Source organism: Lathamus discolor, chromosome Z (assembly GCF_037157495.1).
Source record: "Lathamus discolor isolate bLatDis1 chromosome Z, bLatDis1.hap1, whole genome shotgun sequence".
Classification (NCBI taxonomy): Eukaryota; Metazoa; Chordata; class Aves; order Psittaciformes; family Psittacidae; genus Lathamus; species Lathamus discolor.
Window position 1 is genome coordinate 17266611 of NC_088909.1, and position 14339 is coordinate 17280949.

A 14339-nucleotide genomic window follows, 5' to 3' on the forward strand; every position below is an offset into this window, starting at 1 on the left:
CTAACCTTTTTTCATATTGGAAAGATAATTTATGGCATGCACCCTACATAAATACCTAATTCTTGTTCTCCATATCGCTGTGCACATTACTAGACAGTGCATCTTGCACTTTCCATCCTTCCCTTTGGAATAAGAGCTGCTGGATCTTAGTGATGAGCAAAAGGTCTGGAGCTGGGGTCGGTATTAGCCTGTTGATAGTCTGTTCACTGGCTGTAAGGTAGTATTGCTCTAACAAATACATGGACTGTAGTAGCCATCCTTCCTCCTGTTCCCATTCTCAAAGGCAGTGACCAAACACATCACCTCCATAACCCAGCCAGGCTCCACCAGCCTGGTGCCAGGGTTTGTTCTTGACCCTGGACAGAAGTTCCTTCATGCAGCACATGCACTTCAGGCTACAAAGTTGGGTTTGGTTTCCTAACTTATATGTATATTAAGAACACAAATTAAAATGTTTGCATCTACAACAGAAATTAGCCCATTAGTCAGTAATGACTATTACTAAGCTTGCTTCCAAAGTGTACACCTACTGTGCTTTTTGTTTCCTTCTGTTCATAATTTTTTTTCATGCAGAAAGCAGATTTGTTTCTATTGACATTCTATGTAAGTAACAGCCTTATGGACAGCTAAATTGACTAGTAATGGAGAGCTGTCAGGTTATTTTCTTTCTCATTAAAGTCTTTATTTTGTGCTCCATAAAACACACAGAAATTCAGCACTTCACTCTTCATTCAAAATCTGTTAAATTATCACAGCAAACAGCAGAATATAAGCATAGATAAAAAAGATAAACATCTACCTCATTTGCAGCAAGAAATGCATTATTCGCTTCTGCCATGTTCATGTAGTTGTTATTGTTTCCAAACTGAAATAAAAATAAGTATTTGGATTTTAATGAATGCCACCATAAACTTTTCTTTACTCCATCACTGGCATAGGGAAAGTTGAATAAAATCCCAACAAAACCAAAACAACAAACAGATGAGATGTAATTTTGCAGATATTCTTTGAAGTCAGAACTAGATTGGATTCAACATTACTATTATTATTATCATTATTATTACATACTCTGTATCCCAAGTCCGTACTTGGAAGATATCGAAGTGTATCTCTTCAACTTTCTTTGTCCATGTAGCAAAACCAACCCACAGACCTAGAGGTGACTCTGCCAATTAAGTGTCCATTAGAAAGAGACTGCTCTCCAGAGAAGACATTTGGACTCCAATACATCTTTTCTGATATGCATTATAATACTTATGCAGATGACCATGATCTGGAGGACTACTGCAGCTAGACGTAGCTGGCATATTACTATTCCAAGAAGACCTGGTTTTAAAGAGATGAAGGTCAATAAGGGGAAGAATGAGAATCTGCAGCATTGTTCTTAAAATCCCATTTTTTGCACGAAACTTAAAAGCCAAACAATCCTCCTTTGTCTACCCTTCATTTCAGTTGCAATCCCACGCCACCAGAAGATTTTGCAGATCGGAGAAACTGTATCATATTGAGACCTTGAGATCTACCCAGGGTGGAATGGGCTGAGTGCCTACTTGCTCCCACTGAGGTGCAACTCCTCTCACAAACGTGATCTGAAAGGATCCTCTCAGATGCCATTCCTCCAAATTCTCAACCATGAACATTTGTTGTAGAAGATAAGTACTTTTTCTTTTGCAGACTGAGCATTGAAGAGAAAGAGATTATCAGCATTTGGTTAATTGGCACTTAGTGTGCCTTATTCCCTTAAACAGCACTTCCAAAGAGCAAGTAGTCTGGTAACTTATTCCTGCATGTGCTGCTGGAGCAGGCAGGGGTCTAGCCTTTGCTTCAAGGAACACACGCCACGCAGCTACCACTACAGCGCTAAATCACAGGCTTTAATATTTTCATATTTCTGCTATCAAGCACAGTGCACACTGTAAAGATTATCAAATCAGAAAAGCCCCTACAATGCCCTGCCACATTATTGCTGCTAAAACCACATTAAGCATTCTTCCCTTAACTCCCACTTTTGATGTCCTTAAAGCAAATTTTTTCAGGCAGGCTTTGCTTCATCTTGCCAAATCTTGGTGGGCCTGCCCAACCCAACCCAACAACAGCAAACACTACCACCACCAGTGTAAGTTCTGCAACAAGTGCAGGAGGATGGGTAACCAGGAACTTGCACAAGCTCTTCTTTGCAAGCAGGAAACTATGGTACTTTCAGAGCAGCCAAACATGTCCTGAAATGCAAACAGCTTTGTTTCAGCTCCATTCACTGCTGCAGTGCTTGTGCCTGACTCTTTTTAGCAGGGAAGTGTTTCAGTCCCTGACTGTCTCTGGTTTCTCCAGCATCCTAGAGCAGAGGTTCAGAGTGATCCTTTCAAGAATGGCTCCTTCCTTGAAAATTCCAAAATCCATTTCTTAAAATAAGAGCAAAAGTTAAAAGGAAAAAAAAAACAAAAAAACCCCAAAAAAGAACAAAAAACCCCCCCAAACAAAAAAAAACACCCAACAACAAACAAAAACAAAAAACAAACAAAAAAATTAAAAACCCCAAACAAAACAAAAAACAACTACAGTGATAGAGTATGAAAAAAGGAAGATGGACACGAAGAACTGGAGCCTCATGTATATGATAAATTGTCTGATTGATAAAACAGGACACCAACAAAATCAGAATACAGTCATGGAGGAAAAGGAGTACTAGATAAGACTCCTCATTCTGAGGTATGAAATTCCATTTGTGTACTTAACATGCTGAATCTTTCAGCCTATAACACATGTTAAGCAACAAAGGCCTTAACACAATATGTAGGCTGCCTCATAGCTATTAAAACTCTGTTATCCCCAGCTATGCAGATACTCAAGCAATGTCATCCATTTTTAAAAAGCCCAGATGTCACCCATTTTTGGAAATTAAAAAATTCAAGTAAAATCTCACATTAAAATTACTGTTTGGCACATAATGATGTGGAAGGGGGGGATTTGTCAGACAAAGACATTAGTACTTCAGCTCACCAGTGAAATCGACAGGCTAGATTTTTCTCATGTCACTTAGTGGCAAACTAAGATTTATATGAAAAGCTCAAATGGCTTCAATAAAGCTGTTCTTTCTACAGTGACAAAAAAAAAAAGAAATTAAGTTTTCAAATTATCCCTAAGTGCAAAGGTACAATATGTGTAGCTCTAACAGTGGATAAGTGGGAACAAACTCTCTCTTAGCATTTTAGGGGCTCCAGTGCCTCAAAATGTCCCCGCAACTGATTTTCACTTTGAAGAGTAAAATTCTACATTGTTTTGCTCTACATATATTCCTCATACCACCGGTACTACGTTCTGATTGCCAAGTGGTTTTATTACTTTTTGTCTTATTTAAGTAAAACAAAAGGGAAAGTGACAACACAATTTTTCACTTTATTAAGACTATGGAAGCAAATGATGTAAGGAGGAATGTCAAAGCTAAAAGTTACAAGTACATATCTTTTGATTCATTGTGTTGCTGGGCTACAATATTTAATACCCTATTGGGCATGACTCAAGCACTGATGTCAGAACCTGGCATATTTAAGGCTTTTGTTAGTACGGATCATAACTAATATTATTTAAATTCACTTTTTTGTTTCTGAAGTAGAAATCCACTGAAGGCATACAATTATCTGTGAGCATTTCTAAGATTAAACTTCCTTATTATCTAATGGTACCTATAACAACAAAAGAAAATAAAATGGTTATTATCTTAAGGACCTAAACAATTCAAAAAACAAATTAAGCTTAGAGTGAAATAAGAACTGGGTTAGAAATCCTCTTCTGAACAGTTAGTCTGCGAATGTAATTACTGAAGAAACTACAGCTAATCAGCTGTGAATTGTATCCATTAATTAGTATTTGCCCTGGAGAAATGAGAAAAATCAGTAACAATGTTAACACTGCAATGCACTGATGAGTACTGAAACACAGGGCCCTCAGCATTTAGTCAAGCAGGTGGCTCCAATGGTCCAAGTAATTTAAAAAGCTCTCACCTGAAGTGCAGAACTGGAATTACAAAGCACTTCTTGCATATCTTTGTATCTATATAAGGCTATAATTAATGGCTTTTAATTTAGAAACACTTTGTGATCAGCTGGGAACAGTTATAAATCATTCTAAATAGAACAAGGGGTTCTTGTCAATTTTAGTGAGATAATTTGGGAAAGATGTTTTTTGTGGAATGACTCTTGTTGCAGTCAACATTCTTCTCCATTTATTTTCTAAAGGATCTCTTGCTCAGGCCCCTCATAAACATCCCAGAGCATTTCTACAGTTGACAGCAGGCATTCAAATCAAAGGTGAGATTCAGCAATTGGGTCTGCCCAGATATACCACTGTGGGGTCCTACCTGTTGGATTTCCCTGGGACGGAAAGAAAGAACGAAAGAAAGGGAAGGAAGGAAAGGAAAGGAAGAAAAGGAAGAAAAGGAAGGAAAGGAAGGAAACGAAGGAAAAGAAGGAAAAGAAGGAAAGGAGATGCATCACATAATCCAGCTATCTTTTTTTTTTTTTTTTGTGCTGGCATTCAGATGCTTTGCGAATCACACAGCCATTGCAATTAGCAGAGTTTTGCATGACCTTTTGCATCTAAGGATCTCAGAACACGCTTGCTCTGTTACAACAAAAAAAGCATAAAATCTTTCCAGCTTCGTTTGGCAACACATACTTACAAAGTTCTGTTTGTTTCCTTTGGTTTCAAGAGTTTGAACTCCATCTTAAGTTTTGATGAATACATTAAGCATGAGTACCACAACAGCAAACCAATGGAAACCACAGGCATATCCTGATTTCATGAAATGAACTGCAAACAAACAAAACCAGTTCTGAACTTGTTGTGAGTCACAGCTTTCATTCTTCATGTAAATCATTGCATTAATACTACAACTCAGTCCTCTAGTCTTTCGTGCTGCAAAGGCACTTGAATCTTGGACCTGCTGAAATCCATGTCCAAGAAACGAAGACTGTTATGAGAGACTGGATGTTTGCTTACCAATACCCTGCATAAAGTATGTCAGGAAAATTGGTTATTTCTATAACAGCTTATTGAAGCTCTTGAAGCTTATTGAAGCCCAACATTCAGCTTTATTCATCTCTTCCAGGAAGAGTGTGTATTTGCAAAGCTAATAGAAATTCATGTTCTCTATACCTTCACCAATGCATGCCCTAAAAATACCCAATCAACTCCTGCCTAGGACAGGGGATATAAAAACCATAGCACTGCCCCACTTCTAGAGACTGCATGTTTTCATAGATCAAACCTCTCTGGCCAGACACTATGATTCCTGTTCGAAAATCAAGGGATCAGCCACTTTGAATCAGCATAGCACAGTGCTACTCGAGTCTTCAAGCCATCCTCTGCACTCAAAAGAACCTACTAATTGGTTAGTTATGAAAGCTGAGGCTGATGAACAGGCTATTTGAAGAAAAGTCTGATAAGATGAATGTCACGGAAAACCTTGGCAGTTTGGGCTTGGGTAAAAAACAGTGGTTAAATGTCCATAGTCTGAAATCCTACTGAGAAAGAAAATTTCAGAACATCTCAAAAGGTTAAGCAGTGGTTACTCTCTGGGCTCTTCTTTTCCAACTGTGATGAGTCAAAAGCCACAGCAAGAAATAAAACAAGCAAAGGAAAACTTTACACCACAAAACCATAAAATTAAAAACAGTATAAAAAGTAAACCAAATAACTAATTTTAAAGGTGCTATGGACACACAGAGTAATATTTTAAACCTAAAGAAGTTAATGGGAATTTTGCTACTGATTTTAATGGAGAAATTATTTTACTTGCAACATTCGATTATTAGTATTTGTTAAAAATTTATGTCCTTAAAACTCTAATGTGAAAAACGTTAGCAGTCACATCCACTATTCATTTCCTAAAAAGTGCAAATACCAAGATACATTAGTAACTTAAAACCAGACATAGAAGAGCACAGACTTTTATCTGAGAATCTCCATGAAACAAAAATGAACTTTTAAAATACTGACACTTTTATGCTTAACAGTAAATTTCAATTTACCAGGAAAATATATTAGATTTTCTAAATAATTATTTTATAATATTGCTACTTAATCTAATAGTGCAACCACAAGGAAGAAAAAAAAAAAATTGGAAGGGTTATTGTTCCAGCATGGAATGCCACCAAAATTATGGAATGTGAATGTCCCAAATGAAAAAGTCGAACCAAATATATATCCAGAACAGGAATGAAACACATTTTATAGTCTACTCTTAACTAAACCAGAGACTTACATTTTACTTAAAAGGAATGACTGCAATCCTGTATCCAAACATTACATACCTTATACTTGAGAATAAATAAAAAAAAATTTAATAGAGTTATTACTGAACCCACGCCCTGCACCTTTGTTTTTTAAAGAAAGCCCTACCCCAATCCTTACTGCAAAACACAATTAAGGTTTTGTTATCATGACACTAAGAGTCCTTTCATAATTACTACTTAATGTTTAGGCCAAATACACATTTAAAGTTTCTCAGGGTAGTATCTCCAGCCAAAATTCTCACTGGCTTCATGCTGAACTGCTGCCCGCAGAACTAGCACCGAACTAGTTCTGTCACAAAACTATATATCCACTTGTGTATGTATTTTAGGCAGTTGCACACCCAAATTCTATTATTTCTGATGTCAATTTATTGCTTATAGTTTATGGCAGCCTCAACTGATCACACTTCCAGTTCTTGCAATAAAATTAGAAGCCATATTTTTTGAAATACAGCCATTAATAAAATCATTCTTTTATGGTGTGAGCTTGCTCACTAGTTTTATACAGAATAATATCTACTTGCAGAAATACATATTATGGCAAGGATCTCAGTTCTATCTTCATATTTGGCAAATTAATTCCTCTGAGGTTAGACTATCCTTACGAGTAAAAAGAGAGATAACGATCCCAAAAGATGTAATTACAGACCAAAACTAAATTACTTCGAAGGTCTAAGTACTGTATCTTAATAATTTCACCAGAGAACATCTTCACTGCATTTGGGCAGATTTGATTTTGCTGCCTGACCAATAATTACAGCTCTGGCAAATACAATGTCTGATAAGGACATCAATTAAGAATGAGCATTGTGTTATTAAAAAAAAAATTATAAAATTCATCATGTTCACAGCCTGATTGAATGAAATGCCAAATTAAATTAATGGAGATTGCTAAGTCTAGCTGGCTGGTGGGGAACCATGCAGAAAGTGGGACAGCACAGACAATAAACTGTCTGTAATTAAAAGATGAGAAGCTGGACTAATGCTCCTTCAGCCTGATTACTCCAAACAAAACAACATACACTAAAATTATTCTGGCAACAGAAGTAGAAGGAGTGGGAGGAGAACTGGTAGAGGGGGCTTTTCTTTTTCTTAAATAGTTTCAACTATCCCCACCTATACACAGTGGCGTCCTCACAAGATGTATTAAGTTAAATATTGGGGATTTCCTCATCAGGAAACAGAATTTCTCAATGAACATAAAAATAACAGAAGAGAATTCTCCAACCATTTCTGTGCTAAACGGATATCCAGTTAATCTCTGTAGAAGCTTTAAAGCATGATGTGTTCATAGCAGGAGTAGAGTGTTTTCTGGAAAAGCAGGTCCTTCATGACAGTTTCAACATTTATAATTTCATATTATTTTATAAAATGTAAGCATTCTATTTTATTTTTTACCACTAGAAACAAGAGGCAGATTTTAGTAGCTGGTTGACGGAGGGAAAACCACTAAAGTTGTTAGAGACTTACATTGTTACAGGTGAATGAAGCATCTTCTAAAATCTGAATTTTAATACCTTGTAAATAAAGTAATTTTAGCCCAGAATGAATGCAAAATGGTATCTGTGATTTTGACACTACATAGCTACCCACGGAAATTTCTGCACCCCTCTGGCAGGATGCTAACATTGTAGAAGAAACAGCACCCGCTGCCAGGCATAAGAAGTATTATTTACTATAGACAACATGCAGCTATTGGAGGCTAAGAATTGCATCACTGAGAATAAAGGAGGACCAGATGCAGTTAAAAGGCCATCTGTGTCAGTCTTTGACCAAATGTCAGTATGCAGATTATCCCAGTTACATCAAAGATCAAACAGCTATGTACGTGTGTGCACAACGGTATGGATACACACACAGAGGTAATGCTTTTGTCAGCAAAAGATAAACTTTTTGAAGAATTTCACGAAGTACTGGACTACTAGGTAACATGTATTATATATGCTAAGTTTATACTTGAGCCTTTCTCTACATATTCTTACAGCAAATTTTCAATTAGTGATTATTAGAGCATAGTACAATAGAAATCAACTTTCTGAGACAGATTACAGTATTATTCTTCTTTTCAGTAGGTAATATCTTGTGGAAGGGGGTTCATTTCCTGCTAAGTTTTGCCTACTAATTTTCTAGGAAAGATCTTCATGTATGTGTGAAAAACTACCCAGGAAGTGTTAGCCTTGGTGACTTTAGACACCAAAACTTACTACACAACACTTATTTCTCTCAATTTCTTCCACGTCTAACACACCATATCAGGATCCTGCAATACTCAGGAGGAAACTCTGGCCCCATTGAAAATAAAAGGAGTTCCTAGATGGGATTTCTCACCAGAAAGCTTAATTTGCTTAAGAACACATCACTGATGAGCAACAGGCCAACAATAGACAGGAGCACAAAATGTTAAAATAAATGTGTAAGTAAGCACCCAGTTCTGCAGCCACATCACCAATGCTGAGTTTTAGGCAAATTAATAATCTCATCAGTGGTTTATTAATTATTGAATCTGTACGTAAAACCTGTACAATCATTTGTACTATCATTTGATAGTCTTTTGACATTTAAAATCTTAAAAGCCTTTAATTCAGTGGACCATTTAGATTCCAAAGGTTTAGTCTTAAACATCTGCCACACTAATTGTTGTACATGTGTTTATATATGTGTGTCTATGCATGTACATATGTATACACACATATTCTCTTTGCTGAGAGCCAAAAAAAATCTCAGTGGGATAAAATACTTGAGCAAGATGCTAAAGAAAAACAGACAGTGATATTTTATTCATATATCCTCAGATCTCCATCAGACACACTGCCTTCAGACAGTACAGACTTTAAAGTTTTAGGAAAGCAATTAGAATGAAACATTTGAAGTTACTTTAAAAACTTTCAGATAGCAAATAAAAACTTTGACAATAACAATAAAAAGCACTGACTTATCTTTCTGATTCCAGCCAAATTCTTTATTATGAACTCCTTCAGTGAATTCCATGGCCAAATCTGTAACTGAGTGATATTTTGCGAAGTGTGATACTGTGTGAGTCTTAGAACAGTAATGAAATGAATATTTAATGGTCTCATGTTAGACATTTTCAGATCTCTTAAGAAGGGTCTATAAAAGCTTTTACAAGCAAGAAGTAACTTCATAGGAATATGCAGAGTATTATTCCATTGACTGACAGTCGAGTCAATTTAATGTATGTCAGATTTTTAATGCTACTTTTTCCATATTTAAATGCTTAAATACTAAAAGGTGTTCCAAAGTGTAGTCTTGGTCATAATACTGATACAAGTTTGAGGCATTACAAAATCAGTCTGATTATTGAAAGTTCTCTCCAAGATAAACATACTAAGTATTTTCCTGTCACTTGCTCAAAGAGTTTCAATTTACCATTTTGGCTCTTTGTAGACAAGAATGATTTTCTATTCTACCTACATTACCTTCAAAGGTAATAAAATGGAGAACCAAACATGGATTCTAGGTATATTCTGCACCCACCTGCATATACTAAGACTACTTTTCCTCTGCACAAGGCTAATACAATTATAAAACTTGGACCAGCCCACTAAGGTTCACATTAAAAAAAAAAAGACTCCACAAGATCTGCAGATGTTATTTCAAAAAGTTCTGAAGTAAACTCGCTATCATCACACCCTGTTGTTGCGTGAAGCTTAAAATAGATGAAAGGACCAAATGTTAAGATAAACATATTCAGCAACAAAGCCAAGGAGAGGCCACTGTAGTTCAAGTATTTGTTTAAAAATATATGAATATTTAAAGAACATGTTTTCTCTCTTTGCTTTCTAACCTAGAGAAATTTGAGTGATGAACTATGAAATTATTTTTGTAATCACACTCATGAGCATGTACTTGTTGCTGGAATAAACCAGACTAGACATAAATGTCATATAAGAAACGTATTGCTAAAACACAGAAAGAACATACTTGTATGTAAGCTTATGTATTTCTTTTTCTACAACTTTGTAGCAATTTGGATTCCACACGAGAAAGGTCTTCTCAAATACGCAGTTTCACACCATCCGTTCAATGTATGTACTTTACAAGGTACATGTCTCCAAATAGCTCAAATTCTGTGTAAGATCTTACTTCCTATGGCATCAGAGGACAGATGCCAGTTAAACGATGCTTTTTTTCCACAACTGCTTTAAAGGGTAAAGCACAATTGCTCCCTTTCCATAGCCCTGTGAGAGGGTGGAAATGTCTCTGTTCTCCATGACATTTAACGGATGGATTATGATCAACAGCCTTTAAGAATAGCTTCAACACATACACATGGTACTGCAAAATAACTTGCAAGAGACCCAAAACAAATCTGCGGACCTCATTCTGGGGCTGCCAATCTACTTTCTCACAGCCCTTCAGGGCTGATACAAGCACCAAAGCCAGCACTTTGTGCCACAACTGGAGTCCACCAGCTTGTGCCCTGCTCAGGGACAGGAGTCCTCTACCGCACATGGGACCTGAAAGCCAGTGAGGTCCTGAGCTTGAGCAGTACTATGACCCCTCCTGTTCTAATACACTGAGGTCAGTATTAAGGGCTCTTCTTTAATTCCCCTCAGCATGGGCATAAGACAACTATATATCTCTATTCAAGCATTCTTTTACCCTCACCAGTTTATTTTTAACTGCTGTACGGGATATTTTTATAGTTTTTAAGGGGCAAAAATGCATAAATATAGAACTGTTTTGACCATATAAACATTTCTGCTTCCCTTTCCTCTTCGAGGCATTAAGTTCATACAACCAAAGTGTTAATCATGTCTACCCACCCTTTCATTTTATGTAAACTAACCATTGAATCAAAGTATTTCTTAACATAATGACAGCATTTTCTTCTTAGAATCCCAAGAAACAGTTTTATATCACTATATTCAAGATTACTGTAACATTTTCTCACATGAATTTAAAGTGATGTGATTATACTGCAATTGGGCTGTAAGTAGCTTTTCTCAAAATCTTATATCAAATTTCACTCAGTCCAGCAAAAATTGTAAATTCCATTCTAGACTGTGATTCAGCTCTACTACACCAGCAAATTATACTGAGTTTTAAATATAAAATTGATAGAGAAAGGGTGAAGCAGATGTACACATTTTATAATAATCATAATGGAGAAGCAGTCAAGACACTTTCAGGCTAAAATCAGCACATATGTAAAATCTTAAATATCCCAACTCTCAGCCATGTTTCTGTGGGTTTCTGTTATTTTTTCTGAAATCAAATACTTTTCACTTTAGAAATACTAATCATAATTGAATAAAAAAATTGCCTTATTTAAAATTCTATATTAACTCCATTATACGCAAGGCTGTACAAAGCAAGCTGTCTACTGCAAAGACAGCCTGCAGGATGTAATTCTGCTTCTATTACACACACATCTGAATGAGAAACAGAGAAAAGCCACCCCAAAATACACCAGCTCCAGAGCTGACATCAGGGATGATTACCCTCAAGCAAAGCTCTAAGCTGCAGCATGCAATAAGCAATGCCCTTCTATGTGGGAAGATCAGGAAAGTACAGATGAGGCTCAAGGATTTCATATGCTATCCTTGTAAGAACAGGTGTTGTATAAGAAAATGACTGACAGGGACAAGATTTGGGAATTTTCCTCAGATTAAGACATTCTCCAATTTGGGAAAATAACCCTGTCAATCTAAATACATTTATAGATGCATTTTGGAAACAGGCACATCACTTCCTCCAGTTTCTTTGTCTTACACCAACCTTAAACCTGGAGGATTTATCCAATATTTTTGTTGAGGCTGGATTACAACTCCCATAGCAGGGAGGTCTCTGAGGAGTCTTCAGCAACAACTAACTTCATTTAAACATGCAAGATTGAGTTGGAGGCAATGCCCTGCAATAACAGTGGAAGAGAATTAAATTTGAGAGTGGAATAATCCCTCATGTTAGTTTGTATTCCTAATTTATACCACTGAGACTAATCAGGCTTAATTTATGTATCTTTGACTTCTCACTGTTTTATTCCAACCTAAAGGCAACATCTTGGACAGTAGAAACTTTATTTTGTAGGTGAGTAACCTGCTTTAATTGCACGACTACAGTCGAGCATTTTCTTTACTTAATTGGGTCACTATATTTCTTTTTGTAAGTGGGCACGGAAATTACTTCTGCTATTGATTGCAGTCCCTGAGGTTCTGCTGAGAGTTGAGGACACACAAATGGTACACAGCAAATTCCATTTGTGATAAGTGAAATGAAGAGTTTCACTCAAAACCTTCACTCTGTGAAAAATTAAAAAAAAAAAAAACACATGGACTTCCTGATGCTAAAATTATGAAATCTTCTATTGAGCAAAACAACACTAGCTAGTTAAGAAAAAACAAGGTGCTCTGTTTATAATCTTATTTTAAATTCAACCCGACCCATAGCTTCACACGTGTAGGGCTAGAAATGTGTAACAAATTACGAAAGTCAGGCCCCTTAGGTCTTCAGGTGATCTTCAGCACTGATGCTTCAAAATACCAATGACTAATTAGTGTTAGAATGAAGTGCATATTAAAAGCACATCATGCATCTCAATAATGTAATTTCTCCTCATAATTTTCAGATGCCGTAAAAAATAACAGTATTTTTTAATGTAAAACAAAAAATGGTAATAAAAGTTCTCTTGAATAGTCAAGTAGTACCCTTCATATATTGGTGTAAGCAAGCCCGAACCTTGATGCATGCAAATTCTTAAGTTTCTTCCCCTGAAGTATAAGAGACACCAGATCCTAGTGCCATTTCTGCTGCCAAGCTGTTCCACAGCTCACAACTCACACTCTGAAAATACTCTCCTAATTTACTGGTCTGAGACAGTTCAATCTTATGTTCTTCACACCAAAGATGTGCAAGAAGTTGAATACTTCTTAGTTGAATTTAAAATAATCATATTTAGCTTTAGTATTAATTCAAATTGCATGTATGAACTAGCTGTAACTTCATTAACTTCCTTTGTCTGAATATTCAGAAACCATGCAAGATATTCCTAGGAATACTTGTTAATTACAAACCAGGTTAATAATTTGAGGTTAAACAGGGAAAGCCTAAAGCTTCTATTCATGTAGCACTCTTAAGTTCTTATTATTAGCTGACAGCATGATGGTGATCCAAGCACTACAGAAACATTTCTCTGGGTGTCTCTGAGACAGTATTTTTGATACAGAAACCATCTTGATGAAATCAAATCATACTCTGTACCCATAACTGTGTGCCTCTGGCAGACAGATGCATGCTACTGCTAGCTGCAAGCTACTGGGAGTTCTTTCATTTTTACTTTATATCTTGAATCTTATCATTCCATCCCACTTTTAGAATACAAAATATCTCAGAAATCAGAAGTCTTTGTGTAGAAGAAGTGAGACCTGGGTTCAGTGCACTCTCAGAAAACCCTATGCATTCAGGAGTTTTTATTTCCAAATACCTAGGGCTAAAGCTGCCTCATTCCTAGATTATATTTTGAATCACATAATAACTTCAGCCAAGTTTTACAACACAAATTATGTTTCTGTGGTATCAAAGTTGTGTAAGAGCCGAGAAGTACTAATTCCATGTCCAGTTCTGGCGGGCAAATGCAACTATGTATAACCATGCAAGGAAGCATGAAACATGAGAAACACTTTGTATGATCTCAGTAAGAGCAAATCACAGGAAATCCACAGGGTTGGTTGCTGCATTCTCCACAAAACTGGGGAGCTTTTGCGCTGCCACAGAATTCATCCATCCCTTTTTCTACATGAACTGGGAGAGATGCTGCATACTCTTAGTGTGAATACAAAGAAGGCGGCAGAATGAGAACAGCATGTTATGTTGTAGCCACCAAAGGAGGAATATACCAACAAAGAGTGGGGAAATAACTGATTGGTCACAGTAAAAAACTAATTATATGATAAATCATTACTTTCTCTTAATTTGTATAAGCATCTGGAATCACTTCTGATAATATTCTATTGTACAGTGATTTCTAAACTTATAAAACCCCCAACCAAACCATCAAGATAATGGTTTTGTGTGCAATTGCCTGATATG

The 14339-nt window shown here is 36.4% G+C and overlaps 1 protein-coding gene across 8 annotated transcripts in view; it reads right to left on the minus strand.

The window, feature by feature from the left end:
* TOX3 (TOX high mobility group box family member 3) overlaps nt 1–14339 on the minus strand; it is a 233828-nt gene that overhangs the window by 25371 nt on the left and 194118 nt on the right. For 6 of the 8 annotated variants that reach the window (XM_065663280.1, XM_065663281.1, XM_065663277.1 and 3 more), the window contains exon 2: nt 800–865. In XM_065663280.1, the coding sequence (XP_065519352.1) occupies nt 800–844 (45 nt within the window). In that variant the 5' untranslated portion in view covers nt 845–865. Of the gene's footprint in view, nt 1–799; nt 866–4675; nt 4695–6259; nt 6306–14339 lie in introns of those variants that run through there. The other 2 variants (XM_065663276.1, XM_065663278.1) reach the window with 2 other exon arrangements.